At 42.0% G+C, this 26,581-nt stretch overlaps 1 protein-coding gene across 1 annotated transcript; it reads right to left on the bottom strand.

The window, feature by feature from the left end:
• Positions 1–11,148: 11,148 nt before the first annotated feature.
• ETNPPL (ethanolamine-phosphate phospho-lyase) lies at positions 11,149–25,866 on the bottom strand. Its single transcript, XM_053403841.1, has 13 exons — positions 25,751–25,866; positions 23,100–23,218; positions 22,811–22,970; positions 20,986–21,060; positions 20,352–20,445; positions 19,048–19,164; positions 16,862–16,944; positions 15,845–16,070; positions 14,529–14,683; positions 14,135–14,224; positions 13,752–13,882; positions 13,200–13,267; positions 11,149–12,178 (listed from the first exon to the last, which is right to left on the bottom strand). Exons 1-13 carry the CDS (start codon positions 25,801–25,803, stop codon positions 12,044–12,046), a joined length of 1,506 nt encoding a protein of 501 aa, XP_053259816.1. The 5' UTR covers positions 25,804–25,866; the 3' UTR covers positions 11,149–12,043.
• Positions 25,867–26,581: the final 715 nt, after the last annotated feature.

The following is a 26,581-nucleotide window of genomic DNA, read 5'->3' as shown; positions in this document are numbered from 1 at the left end:
TAGGTAAACAGATGGAGGGGAAGGGAAACTACTCACATGCACTTGAATATGGAAGTAAAGTTTCCCTAAGCGCCCAAGGCTTTTACAGCAAGCACAGCAATTTTTCCACAGACCCACACTAAAAAAGAGAGGAAAATAAAGGAAGTGTTAAACTCCCACTCCCCTCAAAATCCTATACCAGCTAAGCAATAAAAATATCTTACCCTTTCCTTGGTTCATGGTCCAGCGAAGATCTTTGAGAAGCAAAGGGGGGGGATTGACGGAGCTTTGAAAGCTGACAAACTATTGAAAAACTGGGATTTAAGTACAGTTTTGGTAGATTGGGGTGGGTGCCTTCCTGAGTAATAATGTAAATCCTTTGAACAATTGTTCTCTCCCCCTTCCCCTATTTAACATTCTGTTTTCTGAGATAAGTTTGAAGTTGAAGGGAGATGCACTCATATTTGCTCAACCTGTGTAGGAAATGAATAGTTTAAGAAGGAATAAATTATAAAGTATGCTGGCTCCAGTAGCACATAAACCAAAATTGGAAATTATAAAATGCAATTTGAAGGACTGGAAGGCTGTATGTTGCATAGGTAGACTTTTAAAAATGCTGATTTTACTGTCTTCCATTATAAAATACCCAGCTGTTCCAAGAGAATGCGAACTTTGGACATGTCTGCATATGTATGTATGCATGCATGGAGGTGTGCAATTTACATAAAAATATAACTGTACAATGTATTTACCTACTATTGCCAAAACTGTTCAGGTATTGGTAGAAAATACATTTTCATTAAATATGGTTGGAATATCAAAGTTTCTAGGCAGAACTGATATATTTCATGTTACAGATAGGTAGCCGTGTTGGTCTGCCATAGTCAAAACAAAAAATTTTTTTTCCTTTCCAGTAGCACCTTAAAGACCAACTAAGTTAGTTCTTGGTATGAGCTTTTGTGTGCATGGTATCTGAAGGAGTGTGCATGCACACGAAAGCTCATACCAAGAACTAACTTAGTTGGTCTTTAAGGTGCTACTGGAAAGAAAATTTTTTTTTTGTTTTGATATATTTCATGTACACCAGTGCATTATTTTTTACAAACCATACTTTTAATTTGAATCGCTTTTTAGTTTGAACAGCTGCAGGAATGCACAGTGCAGTATTGATTAGTCCTGATTGCATGTAGAAATGCCTGTAATTTGGTGTTTGCTAGCAATGGGGTTGGGTTTTTTTTACACATTACTTAGAAAAAAGTCATTTCCAGATTTTCCCTGTTGTTATCAAGAAGGTCTCATGATGAGCAGAAGATCACAAATGTTACTAAATTTAACTTTTCTACTCAGTACTTGTAGTCATAATAAGTTATAGGAGTAGCCTGTGTCACAACCCAAAGCCTGCTGGAAATTTTGTCTGGATGCCACACAGTCCTGTGGTAACTTCTAAGTTGGGAATGTAATATTCCAATCTAAGAAGTGATTCCAAGGAAAAGAGGAAGCAAAATAGATTAGGGCCACATTCACACAATACATTTAAGCCTAGCCCCCAAAAATTATGGGAGATGTGTTTTGTTAAAGGTGATTCCCAGAGCCCAGCAAGCAAGCAGGATGGCTAAAAAAAGCTCTTTCTGCAGTGGGTTCCCCCCACTCTGCATTCATTGGTTTACTTTTTGGCCATGCACCTAATGTCATGTAATTTAAGTACATGACACTGTATATGCTTCTGTTGGAGGATATCTAGCATTCGTCATACTCGGAATAGGCCCATTGAAATACTTTGATTACGGTAAGTAATTTGATTCCACCGATGTAAATGGGTCTACTCACAGTATTAGCAATGGATATCACCTACTAATTGCAAGTGTGATATCTTCAGTCTTAATGGATACCACCAGTATTGGTAAGATGAAAAACCAGATATGAACTAAATTGCAGAGGAGCACGTTTGCCATTGATGCCTGTCGTGTGTTTTCTTTTGTCAGACAAGGGATAGGCCCTTAAACACATGTGATCTAGTCTGTCAAGCTGGAATCCTAGATTAAAAGCTCAGCTTCATTGGAATTAGTTCCTTTTCAGTGCCTTTGACCAGAATTTCACAGAACCAAAAGTCTTAGGGCGATCCTAAGTAGTAGACACACATTTTGTTTACATAATGATTCAGTTCCTGGCATCATCATCAGCTGAAAGATTTCAAGCAGCAGAACCAGAAGGACAACTGCCTAAGACTGTGGAGAGCTATTGGTTCTCAATAGGAGACAATGCAAGTGGTGTGTACCAGGTGGTGTGATCCTCCCCCCCCCCAATCTTTGAACTGGCACTAAGCTACTCAGAGTAATAACTTTTACACTGCCCAAGCAAAAATAGAATTAAATAATATGCCATTTCATCACTTTGTATGCAATGAAATTATATGAATAGGTGAAAGAGGAAGACAAAAGTATTGGCATGACTTTGTGGCAAAAAAGTCTCCTCTGTCCATCACCTTTCCTATAGGAATGCTTGAGGATTTCTTTCAGTCTGCATTTTCAAGCAAACCAACCTGATTTGCAATGTTGAGACTAATATCTGGATCAGAATGCAATTACCCTTCAGTATTTGCACATCCCTGAATTTTGCAAGACAGAGAAGGAATCTCAACTAAAGCATCCATGACAGATGGCCATCCAATTATTGCTGAAAAACCTCCAAGGAACAAGAGTCCACCACCTCTTGTGGGAGCCTGTTCCATTGCCAAACAGTTCTTACTGTCAGAAAGTTATTCCTGATGTTTGGTCGGAATCTCCTTTTTGTAACTTGAAGCCATCGGTTTGGTTCCTAGCCTCCAGAGCTGGAGAAAACAAGCTTGCTCCATTTTCCATGAGACAGCCCTTGAGATATTTGAAGATGGCTATTGTATAGCCTCTTAGTCTCCTTTTTTCCAGGCTTTCCGCTTTCAAAGCCCCTTGATAATTTTAGTCAACCTGCTTTGCACACATTCCAGTTTGTCAGTATCCTTAAATTGTGGTGCCCAGAACTGGACACTGTACTCTAGGTGTGGTCTGACCAAGACAGAATAGAGTGGTACTATTACTTGCTTTTATCTGGACGCTATAGTTCTGTTGATGCAGCCTAGAATAGCATTAGCTTTTCTTTTCTTCTTTGCAGCTGTATCACACCATTGACCCATGTTAAGCTTGTGATCTACAAAGACCCTTACCTAGATCCTTTTCACAAGGTGTCCCCTATCTCATATTTGTGCTGCTGATTATTCCTGCCTAAGTGTTTTTGTCTTTAAAAATGCATCTAAATGCATATACAAAAATGCATATTTGAAGCAAGAGTGGGGAGGGACAACCCTGCAGGCATAGCATTCCAGCAGGAGCATCATCGCCACATACTGGATGGTGTGGTTGTTGGGTATAGTGGCAACAAGGTTGGAGTGATGTGGGGGCACCACTGAGAGCACCCGATTGGCTCTGCTGGTGAAGCCACATCGTACTTTCCTGATCTAACTCCACCTTGGTGTGCAGCAGTGACACTGCTACCAGGAAACAGGTTCAAGGCAACACCTTTCCCCACCAGTCACTCCTAATCTGAGATAGTATGCACAGAAAAATAATGCAAATGTACACCCTTTTAATGGGACAGATCAGATTTATGGATTAGTACATGGGAAACTCGTTCAGACTTAGAATAGACTGATCTATTCAGCCCTGTTTTCCTAACTTTGAAAAGGGTTCCCCGGAATTGAATGCAGCCCTCAGGATGAACAAATTTCCCCATCTGTGCAGTAATGTAATTATTAGTTCACCCCTGAAAATTCAGTGTATGCAATATGCAACGTTCAGGACTTAACCAGTGGCATAAATCTCCCTTCCCCCTTTATGGCCAGAGAGGGCTTTAAAAGTACATGTGTTGCTCCAAATGTGTGCTTAACTGCAAGCTAGAGGAATGCAAGTACTTGTTTACTATGTCATGTCCGAAAGTAGGGCAGCAGTTTAACAGGAAAACATTTAGGTTCACCTAAGGCTTTAGACATGACAGATATATCCATTTCTTGGAAGAAGCTGAGCTGGTTGTTTATCTCCTGCCAGTAGGCAGGACATAGCTGACAGGAGGGGAATGTTACTGTGAGGAACCACAGAGGGGCAGAGTGAATTGCCATCATTATGTCATCATGTTACCAGAGTCTTAAGTAAAACTAGGGAAGATGTTGTAATACTTACACAGATGGACATAATAAAGCCTCGGGAAATTTGATTTACTGAGTGGATGCTAGGAAGTTCTGCTATGGAGGAAAAGGTGTCAAAATTCAGCAAGAAGCATAGAACATAGCCCAAACTGGGCTTCATAAACATGCTGCCCAGCAAGAATTATGTATGAGAAAGAGTACAGTCATACCTCGTGTTGTGTTCTGCTCTTGTTACGGACGTGGCAAACCCAGAAGTGTTTACTCCCAGGTTTGCTGCCTGCGCATGCACAGAAGCACTCGATTGTGCCGCACACATGTGCAGATGAGGCGCTCTTGTTGCGGACTTTTCAGGGTGTGAACGGCACCCCGAAATGCATTAAGTCCGCAACTAGAGGTACCACTGTATTGGAAAGAGAGGGTAAAATTATTTAGAAATGAATGTCTTTCTTTCAACAGCACTCTTAGGAGAGCGAGTGGCCTCATGCAGGTCACCTTTGTAACAGTCATGGATCACATCACTGAAATGTTGAGAAACAGATATTCACATTTATGCAGCTTTTCAATTCTGTAATGAGCATGAGCGTCTATATTGTTCACATCAGCTTTCTACAATCCAGTGCCTTCTAGATGTTTTGGACTACAGCTCCCATAATCCCTGACCATTGGCTGTGCCTGGGCCAGATGGGAGTTGTAGTCTAAAACATTGTAGGGGCAAGGCTGATCTACATTATCAAATTCATGTTTGCTAAAAAAAAATCACACTGCTTTGAAGTGGGATGTATTTCCCAGTGTTAGTCTACACCACTACAAATATAATACAGATAGATGGAAATCTTGCTGTTTTGACAGGCATTGCTCACACTGATCATATCTTGCAAGTCCCAAAAGCTCTTCACCAGCTTTTAGGTCCAGCTCAAAATGTTGGTGCTTGCCTTTAAATGGTTCCTGACCAAAGTACTTGAAGCAGATAATGGGAAGAATAGATTACACTGGCTTGGTTTGCACGTAACACTAAATCGTGGTTTATAAACCATGGTTTAATTTGAGCATCTGAACCTGGCCCAGTGGCTTAACCATGCTTTATATGCCTTTGTTTGTTGTTGGTTAGAAACCCTGCTTAATGTTAACCATGGTTTAGCATTACATATGAACTTTGCCATTGAATTTGATGGTTTTCCTTGAAATTTATGTAGTATTGAACTTGCTTACAGAAACAGGGCATCTTGCCTTTCATTTTTCGTTAATCCAAACATATAACAATGTAACCCAATGCATGTTTACTCAGAAATAACTCACATTGGTTTCAGTGATACTTATTGCCAGATCAGTAGATATACTATTGCAGCCTTGGTTGCTGAATCATGAGCTGAAGTAGCAATGTTGTTTGACCTTTCTGTGCACTCATTCTAAACAGCTGTTCTGTGCCCAGTAAGCATTTTTTCCTCCTGCCTGACCTTGCCCTGTGTCTACAAGTTCTCAGGAAGCCTGATAAAAGTTAAGTGGCTAACAGATTTTGGCAGATTTTCAAATGATTGGTTGTTGCATAAAAGGCAGAAAGGCAGTGCCCTTGCGTCATCCTGTAGAACTGTCACATTGCTATTGTAACAGAAAATTAGATGTAATGCAGGCATAGGGACACTGTAGCCCTCCAGACTCCCAAATCCATCAGCCCCAGGCTAGTCAGGGAAGATGGGAGTTGTAGTTCAACAGGCACCTGGAGGGCCACAGGTTTCCAGTCCCTGTTACAGTTTGGAGATCCATGGCAAAAGGCCACCTTTATGGTGCTGCTGTAGAGTCAGGATCTAGCGTTGCTCCAGCCCAATTTTTATTTTGCTCAATTCCTCATCCCAGGACCAGGCAACTATGAAAGATCCTTGGAGGCCTAACAATGCATCTGTTTTGTTCAGCACCAGAATTCTGTTGAATAAAATGAGCCTGTTCACAGAGACCATGCTGTGTGTCTTCCTATGTCTACTGTATGTCATCTCCTACAGACACATTCATTATTGATTTCAGCCTATTTATTTACTTGCCAAAACCATCGGCCGTGACAAAAGAAGCTGTAACATTAATTATGAACAATATTTTCCATTCCAAGGCCTCTTCCGGAGAGCCCTTTCAGGGCCTAGCTGAAGTTACGCCTCAAGGGAACACTGCTGCAAGTCCGAGGGAAATCATGATTCTAAAGGAGACCCGCAGGAAGCAAAATTTCCTTATTCCGCCAAGAGCACACTAGTTTTGAAACAAGCAAAAAAGGATATCAAAATAGGGACAGCACTGTCATGAGTGGAGCCCAGCAACCTGATGGTGAATCTGACATGTCCTCCTGGGTCTTCAGGTTGATCATATAGGAAGCTGCCTTATATTATCTCAGTATTGCAGTGGGTCTCAAGGTTTACATGCACATTCTGAGCCCTTCCTGTAATAATAATAATAATAATAATAATAATAATAATAATAATAATAATAATAATTTATTATTTATACCCCGCCCGTCTGGCTGGGCTTCCCCAGCCACTCTGGGCGTCTTCCAAAAAAACATTAAAATACTATAGAACATCAAACATTAAAAGCTTCCCTAAACAGGGCTACCTTCAGATGTCTTCTAAAAGTCTGGTAGTTGTTGTTCTCTTTGGCATCTGGTGGGAGGGCGTTCCACAGGGAAGGCGCCACTCCCGAGAAGGCCCTCTGCCTGGTTCCCTGTAACTTGGCTTCTCGCAGTGAGGGAACTGCCAGAAGGCCCTCGGTGCTGGACCTCAGTGTCCGGGTAGAACAATGGGGGTGGAGACGCTCCTTCAGATGTACTGGACCAAGGCCGTTTAGGGCTTTAAAGGTCAGCACCAACACTTTGAATTGTAGATCCTGTAGTTTGGATCTGGGACTTTCCACATGCAAAGCCAATGTTCTGCTATTGAGCTACAGCGAGGGGCGCATCTGAACTGTGTATTTGTGCCTGTGGTGTGCATACAAAAGTGTGGGAAGGCTCTCCTCACTTTTAGCCTCCCTTCTATCATGCAGTCCCTGGGGGTTGCCCAAGAGTGAATGAGGCCCGTGCTTAGCTGCCCATGTTCTGAAGAATAAATTGTGCTGTATAACTGCTTGACACTAAAAACAAAGATTTGTGCCAACAGGTTTGCACACCCAGTTGGACTTTTGACTTCTGTTTATGCAAATAGTCTTTGAACAGCAGATTCCAGCCCCAGATCGTGGGGGCGAAGCTGAGAGATAATGGCTTGCTTTCCAATAATTCTTGATTAAAATGTGCAATTTCGGAGGCAGTAAAATCATCCAACAGGAATAGACTAACTCAGACATAAGGCAAAGGTGACAATTGACCTGTGATCAGATCTCTTGATGTTTCTGAGCATAATTACTTTAAAATATTAAAATCTCAGATTTTGATTGGCAGCACAACTAGAAGTGGAGAGTGTGTTCTCTTGCTATTTTCCCTATCTAAATTCTTAACGCTACAAAATTGCTGTTAGCCCATGCAAAGGAAAAGTAAAATAAAATAAAAAACAGGCTTAAAACAGGTTCCTGTATTTCCCTTCTACTGAGCTGATAGCTGCTGTTAGTTGGTGGGGATGTTTTAGATTAGAAAAATGGTGTGGATAGGAGGTCAATTAAACATACCCTGCTACAGCTCCCTGCTCCGACTGCTTTTTGTTTTTTTGTTGTGAAGTCTGGTCATGTCTACTTTGGGCATGAGAATTTACATCAACATGTCTCTTTCTGTGTGGTGTTTGGACTCTAGGGTGCTGAAACACTGGAACAGTACATTTTAGTTTGTTGGAATATGTAAGTTGCTCCTCCACCTCTGCTCAGTTGTATATTTGTAAATAAGTGCAAATATACATAGATGTTAAATGTTCCAAACTCACGACATTTCCTGCTTACCACATTCATTCCCATTTTCTTACTGGAAGGTAACCACATGCCTTACTTTGCTGATTAACAAACTATCGCTTGTGGAACATTAAACGTTCAGTTTACTTGTCAGACAAATATTTGTTTTCCGTGTGTGCTTCACTTTCCTTTCATCATATTTAATAACAGAACAGGCCTACCTGCATGAAGTCTGGCTTTTCTATTTAAGATTAATCTTGAAAATGGGACTTTTGTCCCAATTAAGAGCTTATCCAAAATCAGCAGTTCTTGTGGTAGGACAAACTTTTAATTTTACTTGTGAGTCAGTACTCTCAAGGTACTTGGCTAATAATAATAAACTTTTTTATTACTCAAACAACCAAGCCTTGTAAAAACTCATTTAAACTCCTTTCTATAGAAAGCTGTAGATAAGCAATACAATTTATCTATAGAAAGGTGGCTTATATAGATTTTCACAATGTAACATCTCATAGTAAAAACAAACCAGTTTAGGAAACCTGTTCTCTAATCTGACATTCAAATGATTTATTTAATTAGAACCATACTGATGGAACCATAAGGATACAGTTTGAATTCCAGGTGTAGAATTACAAATTAGCTTCTCAGCAACTTAAAAGACTAACAAGCTTACTATAATATGAAATTTTATAGGAAAGCCAACTGTGAAAATGAGGGATCTGTCTCTTGGCAAGTTTCTTTAGATAAATTTCAGCCTTACCTGACTAAAATGGCTGTATTGATCACAAACTTAATAGCAGCAGAGTCTGCAACAAAATGTTGCAGCATAGAGTGCAACATCTCCAAACTGTCTTCGTGATTCCAGCCACTCCATTCCTTACCCCAACCCCTGATTTCTGCCTTCCCTCTGCTCTCCAAAGTCAATCAGTATTCCATGGGGAGGGGGTATTGTGCCAAGCCCCCATATGGAGGGGAACACATCAATAATGACATTCAGCATTGACATAGACATACTGCACTGCTGCTAACATTTTCCACTCCAGAATCCCACTAATTTGAGTTGCAGAAATCTAATGGGGAAAATCACAAAAACACAACCACAGTGCTGGGCTCACAAACGTTCCCCATGAATTAGGTGCCTCTTGCCAGAAAGGTTAGCTTGAGGGTGTCTGCAGACAAGCAACTGAGCAGGTCTACCTGTTTTGGGATACAGAACAGTAATGGAGATGGGAGCTTAGGTTGCTCTTCCTCATGGAGTTGAAGAGCTATCTTTGAATTAGACCTGCCCTGTTTTGTAGAAATTCCTTTTCCTGTGCTGTCACTGACAGAAAGCACAGTGTCTTCACAATGTTTTTAGAAATCGGGTCCTCCCTAAAGAGGGCACGTATTGCGGTGAGACCTGGAAACTGACACCCTGTGTTGTGGGTGGGTATGATTGGTCAGCCACAACACCTTATTGGTAGGTCCCTTGTAGCTGGGTGCCATCTGGCCAATGGGAAACAGTCCAAACAATTTGAGGGACCTATTTATACCAATGCACGTGACCCAGAGCTTCCTCTTTCGGCACGTGCATTCGGAACACCCACCCACCTCTCCCTATTTTTAGGGCTTTGCACTTGACCTTGCTATGCCATTGTGTGTTGTTTGTCCTTGCGACGGGCATCGCAGGAATTTCCCCCACTTAGCTGATTGGCTGTTGCCATTTAGGTTTCGCCTGCCACGTAGCAAATCGTCACAACTTGTAAGGTTGCGGATAGGCTCTGGTTCAGGTGATAGGGATAGGAGAACGCTCTCGCCATTCCTATGTGAAGGGTATTCCGTTAAAGGAATCCAGGGACCCGATGGTTTGGTCAACCCCTAAGAGGGGGTTGTGCTTGTACCTGAGTCCAGGGGGACATTTGGGTGGCGGAGTTAGCCCGTTCCCGGCTTTCCATTCATCTGGGTGTTCACCCTTGGATGACCTATGCTGGAACCCTGGGTCAGCGCTACCTGCATGGCAGGGAGCTAGTCAAACTGGAGCCTATGCAACCAATCACTTTCTGCAATCAATAAATTTGTGGCCTAAATTCTGCCAAAAACCAAACCAAAATTTGAAACAAGTGTGAATTTATTTAGGGGGGAGGTTTCTGGGTCTGAACATGCAAAGAGGAGATCCCAGTACAGAGGGATGGAGTCAGGGCTGGATTTAGGTTTGATGAGGCCCTAAGCTACAGAAGGTAATGAGGCCCTTTATTTATGTCCAGCTGTCCTTTGTCAACAACAAATTGTCGTTTTTGTTGTTGAATATATGCTATGTGGTAATTTATGGACCTACCGGTAATAGGTATCTAAAGCCATTTGCACATAACAAAATATGTATTTTATCAAAGTAATTGTTGAACTGAAATACAATAAGCAGTATCCAGTTTTTTCCCTTTAATTTTTTTGGGGGGCCCTAAGTTATAGCTTGTTTAGCTTATATGTAGATCTGGCACTGGGTGGAGTGGATCTGAGACTACTGCACAGTCTTTTGAAGGGAATTTACAATAAGGAACCAGTTGAAACTTTTCCAAAGTTTACTTTTTTATATAAGTAAATATTTATATACAGTGGTACCTCGGATTACGAACTTAATTCGTTCCAGAGGTCCATTCTGAACTCGAAACAGTTCTTAACCTGAGGCGCGCTTTCGCTAATGGGGCCTCCTGCTGCCACCGTGCCACTGGGGTGCGACTTCTACTCGTATCCCAGGGCAAAGTTCACTACCAGGAGACCTACTTCTGGGTTAGCGGAGCTTGTTACCCGAAGCATTTGTAAGGAGGATGGTACGTAACCCAAGGTTCCACTGTAAAGGTAAAGTTTACCTTTATATAAATCTCTCTATATCTATATCTAATTGTGCAAAAATGTGGACTCTGTCTCCTAGGGGTGCTCACTATTACTTTTGCATAATTCAGAATGCTTGTGCACACTCAGCAATATGTGCCTGCAACCTCTGGACCATTACTCATCTTCTCCAAGAAAGGAATACCCATATGCATTAATCATGTTAATTTATAGCCAAGCCTAGTTTGAGATGAGTAAATGAGGCCAAAGATCAACTTTAAGAAGAATGTAACCTTACCAAGTAATTATTAAATATTGATGGTTATTCATTTCATGACACAATGACCTGTAGGTTAAAAATAGCTTTATTTTTTTTGGAATAAACAAGAGTTTCCAGTAAATGGAAAACAAACTGGTGTCCTAACAGAGTTCATAAACACCGATAACAGCAGAGATACAACCGACAAATATAGACCAAGAAGGCATACTGTCTAAATACAGCAGTGCTTTAAAGTTTTCTTTTTCAATATAGTTAATACTGTACAATTAATAATTATTATAAAATCTTTGTCATTGAATATTACAACATTGCTCCAGTGTGCATCCCTATCTGGAAGGGGAAATGGTGTGTGGAAATAGGTGCTGTGTATGCTCCCTTAATTTTTTAAATTCTGAAATCCATTTGAATGAGGGATTGGACTCACTCCCATCTCCACCAACAGTGCAACCCCACACATTCAGGAAGTAAGCTGCACTGACTTCAGTGGAACTTACTCCCATGTAAATGTGGAGAGGGTGGCAGAAGCTGATTGGCAGGTTTTCATGGAACACTCTTGGTTGTTCCAGGTGTCCTCTGTTGGATTGCATGTGAGATTTACAAGATAAAAATATTTATTTCAGCATTGGCATGAATTGCCCCACCAGAAAGTTGCACAGTATAACAAATAAACCATTAAAACATGGGAAAATTATTAAAATCTCAATACTGAACACTGAGATTCCAAAAGGACAAAGACACATCAGTCAGTGACTGCCAGTCAGTTAGACATCTGAAACAAATGAGGCCATGCTACCTTTGTACTATGGCTGCAAAGCATGATGCTCCAAATTTAGACCATAAGTAAATGGGTGCTTCATCAGAATGTGTAACTAGCCAATATTCTTACCAATTATTGCACACACCCATACATCCTTAAACAAACCCAACTGTACATAATGATTCTTATTTATAGAATTTTCTTTTCATGTCCTGATCCTTTTGCAAGGCACTGTGTTGTTTTCAGCATAAAATCCATTTTTTTGTCTGCAGGCACTTCCATTGATATGGCTTATGCTTTCGTTGATGCATTCCAGCTGGGAGCTCCCATCTGTGGGCATCTAAAACAAACGCACAGTTTGATTGAATATGCAAATATTGGCATCAGCAGATATTTGATGTCATGGTAACTGCCAGAACCACATATTTTACAAGCCTGTGGTTCTAGGTTATCGGTATTCATTAGTTCAAAATGTAGAAGGGCTTGCTGGATTGGGCTAATTAACGGCCCATCTAATCTAGCACACTGTTCTCACGGTGGCCAACCAGATGCCTGTGGAAAAGCTGAGGCCAGGACCCAAGCACAACAGGTCCCTAATCTGAGATGTTTACAATCAAATTTTAGACATTGCATGAGACAGAAAAGAGGCAAGTGTAGCAAATCAGCAGAGAAATGAAATATGCAAAGCCAAGGATAAGACCAGAATGATGTGAGCGAATGCAGCTGTGTGCACATAATTTAGGCATTATTTCAGTTATGACTATGGGTTATGCCAATGGTTTATGGAATAGGTGAGTTTTGAGCTGCTTGTATGAGTGTTGGGAGGGGGGAGAGCATGGCATGACATAAAGTGCACTGAGAGAAAGCCCCAAACATGAGGTACGTGGGTGAAGTAAGACAGGAAAGTCTTCAGACAGCTCATAGGAACTTAGAAAGCTGTCTTATATTGAGCCAGGACAATGGTCCATCTAGATTAAAGGTAAAGGGACCCCTGACCATTAGGTCCGGTCGTGACCGACTCTGGGGTTGCGGTGCTCATCTCGCTTTATTGGCCGATGGAGCCGGCGTACAGCTTCTGGGTCATGTGGCCAGCATGACTAAGCCGCTTCTGGCGAACCAGAGCAGCGCACGGAAACGCTGTTTACCTTCCCGCCAGAGCGGTACCTCTTTATCTACTTGCACTTTGACGTGCTTTCGAACTGCTAGGTTGGCAGGAGCAGGGACCGAGCAACGGGAGCTCACCCCGTCACGGGGATTCGAACCGCCGACCTTCTGATCTGCAAGTCCTAGGCTGTGGTTTAACCCACAGATTACTTTTGTCTATATTGACTGGCAGTGTAATTTTAGGGTTTCCAACTTACTTTTCTTTTACTCTGTACATTTGTTGGCAATTCATCTCTGGTCCTGTTTATTGTTGAATCTTCTAAATCTGGGACAAGAGGAGGGGAGAAAAGTAAGTTTTCCATCATTAGGTACAGAAGTCACAAAGTGTAAAGAAAAAGTTCATGTGGTTTTAAATACTAGCTTATTTTCTTGTAGAACTAGATAAATTTCTTTAGAATTCACTTAAGACACGTTTCAGCAACAAGCAACCTATCCCCAACTTACCACTATGAGTTCACCTGGGAGCTGAAATTATCCTGGCTGATCTAATGTTGCATCTCCAACAATGATCAGACATCTCTGCAATGGGTCACAAGCTTATGCTGGCCTCTAGTTCTTGCCTGATTTTGACATCTGGAGTTGTCAAGTCTTTCCTATATCTTTAAATGTGCCAAGACACTAAGAAAGGCTACAGCTACTGCACCCTTTCTCTCTTCTTCCCCAGTTCTCTGCCACTACCTCTGTTACCTATAGAACAAAATTGGAGGCCATATATGTAAAAGAACCGGTAGGCATGCAAGAATGCTTACCTGTGAGGATCTCATCAATCTGATCAACAACAAACTTTGCATCTTCCTTAGTGAAGCACATGGGTGGCTTAAATTTCAAGATGTTTCGATAAGGTCCATCAGCACTCAGAAGAATCCTCTGTTCTTTCAGCCTGATTAGAAGGGAACACAAATTTAATTTGGAATGCAAACTCCCAAAATGCATTTAGGTATGTGAAGTTATAATGCAGTCAGTCCCTTTAAAGCTGTGTTTTATGATTCTGGGTAAATTGTGAGGGCATCTTCAGTTACTCAGCCCTGACCTGACTATGAATTTCAGCTCCTTCAGTTTGAATGTCTAGCCTGGAAGTTATAAAGTTAAAACTGATGAAAGGAACATCTAAAGCAAGCCAGTATATATTTACTTGTAGATAATATGCTGGGCCTCAGCAGTGGCAGGCGTTCTCTTTTGTCGATCCTTCACAAGATCCACTCCAACAAACAAACCAACACCTCTGAAAAATATAAAGAAAAGGGAGGGAATCAGAGGTGCAGCAATCAAATCTCAGTGTTGCACAAAAGGCACACAACTCCAAATAGTTTTACAATGTAGTGTGGTAGGTCTCCTGTACAAAACAGTTATCTGATCTGTTATTCAGTAGTTGTCAGTGGTGGGGGGTGGGTATGATTGTACACACCACTGGAATGTGTCTCCTGGGTCTTCAGAAGGCAATGCAGTCCTTGGATTGAAGAAGCCACCCCTAGTTATACATTCTTCCGCATCTAAAAACTTTTTTATGTTTAGCCTGTTGTGCCTACCTGACATCTCCCACCAGTGGATGCTTTTCTTTTTGTTCCTTCAGTAGTCCAGTGAGATAGTTTCCAACACGTGTGGCATTCCCTTGGAGATCTTCTTTTTCTATCACGTCCAAAACAGCCAGTCCAATTGCACAGGACACTGGGTTGCCCCCAAACTGAGGGAGGGGAAATGACCAAGAAGAAACAGGTTATTGCTGCCTCAATTATTTCTTCATCCAAAGATTTTGATGAATGTTTTGAGCAAGACGGGGCTTGGCATCAGATTATTTTCTCAGGCAAACAAGAAATATTGGGTGCAAATTTCCTTCTGTCTTTTTAACTTGCACCTTATATGGTGCTACGGAGTGTCATATTTCTTCTTTGCAGTTTCCATTTTGAAAAGTTTGAAGGGAATAAAACACCACTGGGTTTGTACTGCTTTCCCACACAGAGTGAAACTTTGCTATAACTTAGGCTCCTGCTCCACTTTTAAAGAAATTAAACAGTAAGCACCATGTACTGGTTTTACATATACACACAAGAGACCATGTGCTCAATATTATTTGCATGACGAAGCTGTACATTGTCAATCAAAGTCTCATTTAGGCATTAAGAAGCTCAACCTGAGCATCTATTCAGTACGAGACTCAATTGGTGTATGCATGATATTGCAACGTATGGTCAAACATTACTAGGCTGAATATTTCCTATCACCTTGTGCTTAAGGGGAATTGAGAGCACACCCGTCTTCCCCACCCTCCTGGTATGCCACCAGTGTCTTCAAAAGATAATAATACTTCATGCCTATGCAGCAGTGCTGTGTGGAGATGAGATGGGGTTGGGGCAGCAGTGAGGGCAGAGGAACTCTGGGTTGGCAGAGCATCCTGTCACTGCTGCTCCCCCACTCCCTGAGCCACTGCTGCACCTATGGGCATAGAATCCAAATGACATTGGCCCAGACTGCATGAGGTTCTGCCAAATGGATGGAGAAGGCAGGTGCTATTTCACTTCACACCATACATAAGAGATGGATCAGGGCCAGATGTTGCCTGATGCTGTTGTCTAAGCTGGGTGAACTGGCTTCACTGAAAAGCATTATTTGAGTCATTACTGGGTGCTCTGAACATTCTTTCTGTAACAATCTATGATGGTGCAATTATGCATGCCAAGTCAACAAACAAGCCTCTATAACAGATGCGGCCTTCCGAACATTGCTGAACTACAACTCCCATCATCCCTGGGCTAATGATCATTGCAGTTCAGCAACATCTGGAGAGCCAAAGTTTCCTCATACCCGATTTCTAACTATAAATGAGAATATTAGAAGAGAAGCTCACCGTATTGAAGTACTCCAGTCCAGAGGCACCAAAAGCTTCTGCTATCTCTCTGGTGGTAACTACACAAGACATGGGATGGCCATTGCCAATTGGCTTCCCCATAGTGACAATGTCAGGCACAAAGTCTTCACCTTGTAGCTGGAATCCCCAGAATTTTTTTCCAACTCGACCGAAACCGACCTGGACTTCATCAGCTATGAAAACTCCACCCGCTTTGTGGACAGCGCTGAAAATAAAAAGGGAACAGAACAGATGCCTCACTGTGATGTGTCACTGTCATGTAGGAGCGTTTACATGAAGACTTCAATTATGGTCCTGCAAGGGCCATTTACAGCTGAGAATTCAGAAAAATGCTTATCAAGCCACATGCTCTTTATAGTATGGCCAGAAGATGGATAAAGTTGACCTGAGTTCACTCTGTCAGGTCACAGAAGGATATGTGTGGTCTAGAAATATTGGATAATAAGATCTGATACACACAATGCACAGGGCCTCCTGTATTCTCAAGTTCTAGGAATGATGTACCATGTGATTTTTCTTAATGTGCAGATCACCCCAGAGCTACTGTGCAATAAGAAGTCATGCTGTTCATTGCAAATAGCCCAGCATCCTGTTCTCTCAGTGTGTCAACCATCTGCCTATGGGAATCCCATAAGCAGACTGTGATAGCATAGTAACTGGCTAGTAGCCATTAATAACCTTATCCTGTCTAGTCCTCTTTTAAAGTCATCCAATTTGTCTGCCATCACTAAACTTTGAGCAATACTTATATTCCTTATGTACCATCCCACCAACTTATTGGCCTTGGATTGAATTGCCAAAAGCTACTTTGAGAAAGGCAGCTCTTGTTACTGGACAATATTTATTTACAGAAATAAATAATAATAATAATCATAGCAGTTTTAAATTTCAAGGAACAAAGATTAAAGCTACACAGAGAACCAAATAAGTAGACTCTCCCTGTGATTTTTATTAAGTAACCTGCTGTAAGTAACCCATCCCAAGCACTGTACATACTCTGCCACTTTCTGGAAATAGCCTGCAGGTGGAATTACTTGGCCTCCGCAACTCTGCATGGACTCAGCAATAAAGGCTGCAATCTAAGTAAGAGAAGATGTTATAAGGAGAGCATTCCTCTGCTTACTCGTTTGCAAATGAAACAACAGCTACAGGCACGAACCCTATGAAAACAGGTGAGATAAATGAATATGCGGTTTGGATAGCTATGTTGCATCTTGAACAGCTGTGAGCAACAGTAACGACAACAAAAATGGCAGAGGTGCTCAATTTTTCAATGCCAGGGCAAGCATCCAGCATAATTCTACAGCTCATTATTGACCCAATGCTCGAAGTCTTGGATTTACTGTGCACATTTATTTAAAAACTCATTTAATCGGTCTATTCTTGCAGAATACAAATGTGATACTGGAAGTATCTGATGGGTTCACTGTTCTGATGAGTTATTTATTATCTATTTATTATTAATGATTGTCCACATTTCAATAATTCAATTACTAAAGGTACTTTATAGTCTTTATATCAGCTTCACCCTGTGAACTTGTGAACCTCCACCAGCTTCATTCACATGGCATTCTGTGATAGCTGATTTAACCCCTTTCCTGTGGCTCAAAATGGGAAACAAACAAATGTATTGAAGATGTGCAGAGCTGTATTTTGGGCACCCCTGCTTCAGAAGAAGAAGAAAAACTTATGCAGAGCAAATCAGGATGAGGCATTTGACAAAAAGACAGAGCCTACAGCTGAAGTGATTCCAGTAGCTAGGAATGAAAACAAACAAACTAAAAAAAGATTATTTGGGATCAGGAATCAACATCAGCAGATGAGATAGACTGGAACTGGAAGCTTACATTTTATGCATTCAGCATTATGCCTTTGTTCTCCCCCAAGTCTGCCTGGAGGGTCAGCCCAAATCTGCTATTTAACTGACTGCCTCCCTCACTCTTGCACAACCCTCCCCGAGTATCAGCCAGGGGTCCATGCAAGCTTGAACAGTGCAGTCTTCCTGGAAAGAAGGTCGTGTGGTAACGTGTAAAGAAGCGTACACTATATTCGAAGAGGTATACTACAGCCAGACAGTAGGAGGCTCCCCATAGTCTGTGAAACTTTTATCAACTGCTCCTGGCAGAGGTCTACGGCACCAGAACCTATGAGGAAGATAATGCGAGGGGGAAGGGAGGAAACAGACAAAGGGGGGAAAATAGAAACTATCCGTTAGTTTCTTTTTTATAAATCTCAATAAGGAATTAAAGACAGATGGGTGGGATCCTTTGGACTTTAAGGTGATGGGGAAATAGTGGGTCCAATCACTACCTGTGGGCATTTTAGGTTGTTTTTATTCTTGTTTGTATTGTTTGCTTTTTCAAGTTCCTTCGAGTTCACCTTTCTGGAAAAGAAGTGACTAATAATAACAAGCCTCCATGCGAGTTCTAGAAATATCTCTCCACACCAAAGTCAGCAAGTTCCTATATCATTACTCGTGTTAAGATGCTATGTTTTAAATCTACAGCTTACTTTGCCATTTTGTCAGCTGCTTTGAGTGTAAATTTTCGTTCACATGAGCTAGCATTTAAATTCATGTCTCTGGATCCTCAAAGTGCAACATTCCACTGGATCCTACTGATTTTCTTCTCTTTGCATTGGGACACCACCATGAGAAATTATGAGAAGCTGCTGGGCTTTTATATATTTCTTCTTGTTAATCTGTTTGGTAGTTTGTATGATTTTATGTGGTTGCAAAAATAAATAAATGTAAGCCCCCTTTAGGAATGAGGGCTCAAACTGGGTGGGGATTTTAGGAACAGAGGCTGTACACTGCAGTGCATTATATCCTGTGCCTGTTAACTGTTGCTACATACAGCCCCATTAATTTCAGCAAAAGTTCTATGTGCAATTTCAAAGCACTATCAAGATAGTGCTTTATGCTTTAAGCCTGCTCTTATGTATGAAACGGAGGTTTAGATTTATTTATTCCTTTCTTCTTCTTTACTCAATCCTTACCTATTATTTTATTGTGAGAGTTTTGAATGCAAGTTAAAGGGGGGGGGTAGAAGGCACCTTAAAATCCAGGAATCCAGTAAAAACAAAAGAAATTCCAGCTATATAAAGCAGTCAAGTTCACCTAATTGAGCATTTTTCAGGACACAATCTGAGCAGGCTTTCGTGTTCCTCCATTGTTTACATACCTTGCGGCCGTTCTTCTGAGCCTCTTCAATTATCTTTTTCACATCATCGGCATAAGCACTTCCTGGGTCTGGATGGTCCTCTCTATATTTTCCTCTGTATATATCTGGTGAAGGAGCCTAAAGAGTGGCAAAAGAAGATTTGAAATCTTTGAATGCACTGTCCTTGGCTCCTCCTCAGACAGGAACAAAACTGGCCTTAAAAACCCTAACTGGTGTGCACCTAGGAAGACTTCATGTAGGACATGCTGATTTTCTTCTAAATCTTCCCACAGCAGGTTAATAAGAAACCATGCATCAGAGGCACAAGAGGATCTTAACATTTCCAGTATTGCAATGTATAGGTCCACAGGTTTTTCGTATCCCTGGCTTTCTAGGAAGTGGGACAGAAGGCAGAAACGACAAAGAACTGAGACCATAATACCATGCACTGGCTCATATCTAGTTCAATATCTGTTCTCAACAACCCCCTATTAGATGCTTGGAAAGCTCACAAGCTGGGCACTATGATCAGAGCAATCATCTGCTGCTTGCCCCGTGATCTGGAAGGCTCCTGAGCTGAGGGTACACAAAATAATTTTAAAACTTCTATTTATATGGATAAATAAGGGTAAACTGTACCAAAAAGAATTATTGTGAAAATAAGAAATATTTAGGGGGAGGGGCGCCAAAAATGGTCCTCACTCTGGGTGCTATATTACTAAAGTCTGCCTCTGTTGTCCATCAGCCAAATTGACATCAGTCTGAAGGGGCTCCAAAGTGTGCAGGGATCTGTGTGTGCAGGGGTCCGTTCAGGCTTATCATGGGGGGAGGGTGCATTGGCATCTAGAAGGCAGGATGTTTCTGATTTCCAGATCTTGGGGCCTGCTCATGCTGAACCCTGGAAGAGCTACACTTACTAGCCACTGTCAGATTTATTGTCCATGAATTCCTCATGACAATTAAGAGCCACTTCTTAAGAGATTCTTGGATACAGATAACTACCGAGGTTTTTTTGTTTTTGTTTTTTAAAAACATGCTTTTTCTACTGTAGGTTAGCATGCATTTTCTTTTTAATATACACAAATATACACAAGCAGGTATCTTGTATTTTTCAGGACAAAATATATCTCTGTCCATACACAATTCATTTTGTACGAAGCGCCCCAGGCTTCTTACGTTGATTAGGCCAACCAAAATATCACTAAATAGTTTCTATTGATTTTTGTGAAGGTATTGCTATGCAGTTTAGCTTTGCATTTCATTTGTATCTGCAATGAATAGAAATATGCTAAGGGCAGTAAGAATCCAGCATAATAATTACTTACCACATGTACAAATTCCTTTTTGGCCTCTTTCCCCAGTTGATTAAATTTATATGGACTGATGTCAATCAGCGATGTAACATGGCCATGATAAGCACTGAAACAGAAGATGGATGCAAAGTGACTCCAGGGTGTGAAAGAGTTCAACAGAAGCAGACTCTGTTACAGGTTAGTTTTGTACATATTTTACATAAGTTTTGCACCTAAACTGACAAAGAATCTCAGTTTAACCTTAGTTTTCTGTATGTGGTATCATTACAGCAACATATTCAATGTCGTCGATCACAATTTTCATGGTTTTTAATGTTTATTATTATTGAACTACAAATGCAAGTATTCTTTAATTAATAGGAATTAGTACACCATTTCCCTCTGTGACATACAACTATGCAGAGACAACCCCTTCCTCACAGAAACGGATGAGTCAAAATAGTGGATACATTTGTTTACAGATCACTGTGTGCAGATCAGTGACCTCATTTGAGGTGAATGAGAAACTAACTGTGATCAGAGAAGCTCCATGCATGCAGAATCTTCATGTATGGGGCTCTGAGTGCTTGGCTACAGACTGAACAGACTGACCTATCTGCATCATGTTGCAACAAACTGATCTCATCCATACCATCAGCATACTTACTGGTCAAGTGTAATCACGTCTTGGTGGCCCCTGTATTGGCGGGCCAGGCGCAAAGCGAGGTCATTTGCTTCAGATCTGGTGGACAAAATTATAAGGCAATGAAAGCAGCTATTGTAACAGGAGAGCTACATAATAAACTAGTCTTTTAAGCCAAAAATAAAATAACTCCAGACAGGCATATGTCAAACTCTAATCCCCTAGAAATGATTAATAGCACACCTATTGGATTCAGAGTGAAAATGTTGAATGAGGGCAGGATTCTCTCTGGGTTGAAAAGCCAAAGAGTTGCTTCACATGGACACAAGCATGGAAATAAAATCGTAGAGTTGGAAGGGACCTACAAGGGTAATCTAGTCCAATGCAGGAATCTCAACTAAAGCATCCTATAGTGATCACATCTAAGCCTATGTGAATTCTGCACATTTCTTCATGTCTTGATTATCATAAAATCTACAGCTGGACACAAAATATGAACTTGTGAATAGCTCAGCTTTGGTTTACATTGCTAATCTTGAGGGCTGCTCAGGAAAATGAGGGGACATACAGGTTGTGGACATGATCTGGTGCCGCCTGTATGTGAAGCCTTCCCATTCTGTGAAGAGGTGTGGCCCACTGTGTACACAGAACATCCCTTGCTGAGGAGCCCCTGTGGGCATGGAGCTCACTGAATGCATTGGAGCTGATGGGAGGAATTCCTTGGACTGATCCAAAGAGGCCTGGGAGAGGGAGAGACAGTTCCCCATTGCACAATCTGGTTGTTTTGCATCTGGAGAAACCCTCGCCCTGCAATCTGTTTCCTTTGCAGCAAGCTTCTTCCTATGTTTTGTATCTAGTAAAACTGATTGTATCTAGTGAAACCTTCTTCTGCAGAGATTTCATTTGCAGAGTCATAACCCTTATCTGCTGAAAGTACAGAGTCTCAGACTAGGATTAGGAAAACCCAGGTTCAACTCAACCATGAAGCTTTTTTCCACTGTCTCTTAGCCTACCCCACAAGGTTGTTGCAAGAGTAAAATAGCAACAAGGGAAATAACAATAAATAATACTAATACTAATAATAATAATAATTTTATTTATACCCTGCCCTCCCTGGTTCAAAAACCGGGCTCAGGGTGGCTAACAACAAATTAAAAACACTTAATTGTAAAAGCAGCATAAAATACAGTATAAAACATGGATAGCAATAAAATTCAATTCAGAAATCACTTTAGGGGAAATAAACATTAGATAATCCCCAGGGCTAGCTGGCTGAATTGGTCCTACTTGGGCCAGCGAGGAGGCCAGGGGAGAATTAGCTGTGGGGTCTCAGAGCGGGTAATCTTCATAAAAGGGGAGGGGAGGGAAGAAGGGAAATAAAAGATCAGGCTGAATTCAAATTAAAGGCCAGGTAGAATAGCTCTGTCTTACAGGCCCAATGGAAGGAGATTAAATCCTGTAGGGCCCTAGTCTCATGGGACAGAGCATTCTACCAGGTCAGAGCCATCACTGAAAAGGTCCTGGCCCTGGTGAAGGATAGTCTGACTTCCTTAGGGCCCGGGACCTCTAAACTATGGTTATTCATGGACCTTAAGGTCCTCTGCAGGGCATACCAGGAGAGGCGGTCCCGTAAATAAACATGCATGCATAGATGAGATAGAAATGTAAAAGATAAACAAATACTATGACCATATGAATTTTTGCCCACATGAAAACCTGGGCACAACCTTAGAAAACCCTATATTTGTTAACTCTGTTGTCTCATCATCTCCCAAAGCTGTTAAAATGTAGAAGTTAATTTATACAAGTTTCCAAAAGATAATAGCAATGAAAAGTCCTTTAGCCATACCCAGAGTTCACGAAGTAGCAAACAGAGAGAGGCTCTGGGAGGGTCGCAGTGAGACGCTTGGCATACTGGACCAGATTGTCGTGCAGGAAGCGAGAATTGGTGTTGAGTAACTCCATCTGTTTCACCGCAGCTTTGATCACATCTGGATGGCTGTGTCCAACTGGAAAGGACCAAGTGAAGAGAAGTCAATGAACCCATTTGAGAGTACCTGAAAAAAGACCCCAAATCCACCTAAAATGAATGGGAGCGCTTTAAAAGTTGTCAACATATATTAAGCCACAGTTCTTACCATGTGCTACGTTGTTAATGCAGTCCAAGTATTTTTCTCCATTCTCATCAAACATATACTGCCCACGGGCACACACAATCTTAATGGGGTCCTTAGCAAAGAAGACCTTGCACGAGGGCCTGAAAAGCATGAAAGCATTGCTTTAGTTTAGGTCTGCTGAAAAGCTCCTTCTCCAGACCACTGCATACACTTGTACAAACTCTGCAGAGCCCACCCATCAGCTTGATACTGGATGCTCCTTGCAGAGATGCCCAAAGGCTCAGAGTGTCTTCATTCTGGGGGCCAACAGCCAATGGCCAGGTTGAATGAACCGTGATGCCAGGGCGTGTGCAGAAGTGGGGACACATTTATTGGGTTGTAACTGTAAACTGGATTAAACTCGTGGGCAGACTTTGCTTCAGAACTTAAAAATGCATTTGTGGAAGGTAAACCTGCTGACTGGAAGTGTTTCCTGGCTTTTTTTGTACGGCTTCTATTTCAAAAGAGCGAGAGAGATATATGCAAAATGTTGAACTTTGGATTAAGGGGGGGGGAAAGTTATTTTCATAATCTTAAAAAACAAAACAAAACAAACAACCATGTAAATGCAGAAAATTCATTATGGTCTATCAGGAGTCCTCAAGCATTGTCCTGGGGAGACTCAGTCAGTGAGGGGGAAATAGTAAATTATGTCTCTCCAAGTGTAAATATGGCTGGCTTCATGGAACACCCATCATAGTACAGGAATTGCCTTAGGGAAAATTTGGTATCTCTTCCCACCTGTGAAAAGGACAGTAACTTAAATGTGATATATTGCTCAACACACCAAGCCAATCTCCAAATAACAGAGTTATTTTGGACATGCACAGGGTTTTGTTCCCTCACCACAAACAGCATAGACTGGGGAAATTGGGAACCATTCATTAAGAAAGGATCAAACCCGCCACACAAAAAGGCTCCATCCATTTCCTCTCCCACACTCTCCATTGGGTGTATACAGCTGCTTCCATGAGAGAGCTGTCTGCACAGCAGGGCTGCTAATGGGGAAGGGAGGGGTTCCCAGTGCGTCTGTAGGGACTCCCATGCATTAAGCAGTGTGCATGAGAAGGGGAGAACAATACAACCTGGAGTGGGTCTCTTCCTAGGTTTTTTAATGAACCACAAGAAGACAGCCCCAAAGAGTTGAGCCCTAACCTTTCGCTTGTTTTGGCTGGCCTTTTGTATCTTTAGCTGGTTCCCAGCTTCTACTGTATGCCAATGGAGCCAAAATAGCTTATTATTGTATTAAGGATGAAATAATAATCCAAGGGAGACAACAACTCTCAGAGTTTGCACAGAACTTTTCGCCTCTTTAGTGGGCAGAATTCCAGGCTTGGCTTTGCAGAACGCCCAGGATCCACTTGGGTTATGCAAGGACTGTGAGTACAGTGTATCAACTGGTTACACAATCTTGCATGCTTGTTTAATGCCACTGACATCACATGCACCTCTGTGCATTTACTGCACTTGTCCAAGTTTCCTTTGGAAGGTCAAACACTGATCCACCTTCCTGGCTGTTAATCTGACTATTTATACAGGGGTTAGATAAGGGCACAGATGTCCTGTGCACAGAGGCAAAGGAGATTTTTTGGACTGCCAGATGGGGTTTTGTACAGTATTCAAGCATATATGTCTTAGTATCACACCCCAGAGAAGTGAATAATTTTCAGTATCAGCAGGGCTTCAACTGACTGCATGGCAAAGAGAGAGAGAGAGGGAAGGGCATTTCTAAGTGTAACTGAAAGTGTAGCATTTCCCCATTTTTGTTTCTAAGAAATATTTTTTTTAAAAAAACTTTTGGATTTTTTAAAATAAAAATAAGCCTTCCTACAAAGTGCTAAAAACTTTTTAAAGTGGTTTTTAAGGGGGGGCAATTAGGTAAGCATACGACCCACCAAAAGTTAAGTGCTTTACAAGGCTTAAATTTTATTCAAACTTTGGGTCCGGACATCTGCAAAAATGCACAGATTTGCACTGAAATCTCCAAACATGCAGGCTGTAACTTCCATGGATTTCAAGAGGAGATTTTAAAGCATGTACTTGACTTTACCATTGAAACTGTTGCTTTTAAATTCTTTCTATTTACGAAAAAGAAAATATTCGTGATAGTTCAAATGATCAAATACGGATCCTTTCAGAAAATGTGACAATTTAGGGCTATGAAATACGTTAGTGCAAGATAATGTCAGAGGCTTTTTATACAGGGAAAGTGGCAGTTCTGCGGATGGCAGGGACAGGGCAAAGAAGGTTTTGGTAGGTTGATTTCCACCCCCTTTCAATTTGGTTCAGAGTTTGATGTGGCCAGAAGGGGTGTAGACCTCACCACCTTGATTCTGCACCCCACTCCCAACCGCGGAGAGATCCCGGCCACCATCTTCGCTAGAGAGATCTTTTGCAGGTAGCCTTACCGCGCAGGTAGAGGACCTGCCGGGGTCTGTTAGCTGAGATCTACGGATGAGCGGCAGTATGCAAATTTAATAATAAATAACAATATTGCCGGAGGAAAAATGAGAGCGATTGCAGAATGTGGGGTGGAAAGTTGGGAAGTTTTTTTTCTGGGGCGCGAGAGAGTTTTGCATGCCTGCGCCGGGGCGCCCCCTCCCCGCTCCCCTGGCTTTGCCCCTCTGGCTCACCCGATGTGCTTCTTCCGCAGCTCCAGCGTCTCTGCCTTGCTGTACATCTCCATATTGCCTGGTCTCGCGCGCCCGCTCTCTCTCTGCAGCCCCGGGGATCTCGCCCTGCGCTGCTCCCGGGCAGCCGCCTTCGCCTTTTATCCCATGCCCGGCAGGGGCCGCCGCGTCCTTCGCCCAGGCCCCGCCTCCTGCGCGCCGCCCATCTCCGCGCCACCCGCCAAAAGTACCAAGGCTGGCTTCCAGCCACCTCTTCTTCTTTACCCGCACGAGGTAGTCCTCAAGCCACCCCACTCCGTCGCCCTGGAATCCGGAGTATTCCACACCCCGCTTTCAGCCCGGCTGGTCTTCCCACCACCGTCTCTCCGCTTGAACATTTCCCTGGGCTTAGCCCCGTTCAGTCCGTTGCAGCAAAGAGCAAGCAGGGAATAAATAAATAAATAAGGTCGTTATTGTTCTTGACTGTTTGGAAGCCGCTTTGAGATTCATTGCAATGCAAAGCGGCACAGAAATATAATCCAAATCAACCAATAAGATAGCTCAGTGGCAGGGCCGAAATTAGGTTTGATGAGGCCTTAAGCTACTGAAGGTAATGGGGCCCTTTATATGTCCAGCTGTCCTTTGTCAACAGCAAATTGTCACAGTTTTTTGTATTGAATATATTCTATATGGTAATTTATGGACCTAAAGGTAAAGGTAAAGGGACCCCTGACCATTAGGTCCAGTCATGGCCGACTCTGGGGTTGTGGCACTCATCTCGCTTTATTGGCCGAGGTAGCCGGCATACAGCTTCCAGGTCATGTGGCCAGCATGACTAAGCCGCTTCTGGCGAAC

Source organism: Podarcis raffonei, chromosome 9, assembly GCF_027172205.1.
Source record: "Podarcis raffonei isolate rPodRaf1 chromosome 9, rPodRaf1.pri, whole genome shotgun sequence".
In the NCBI taxonomy this organism is placed as follows: domain Eukaryota; kingdom Metazoa; phylum Chordata; class Lepidosauria; order Squamata; family Lacertidae; genus Podarcis; species Podarcis raffonei.
Note: the sequence above shows the minus strand (reverse complement) of the source record. Positions and strands in the feature narration are given on the sequence as shown.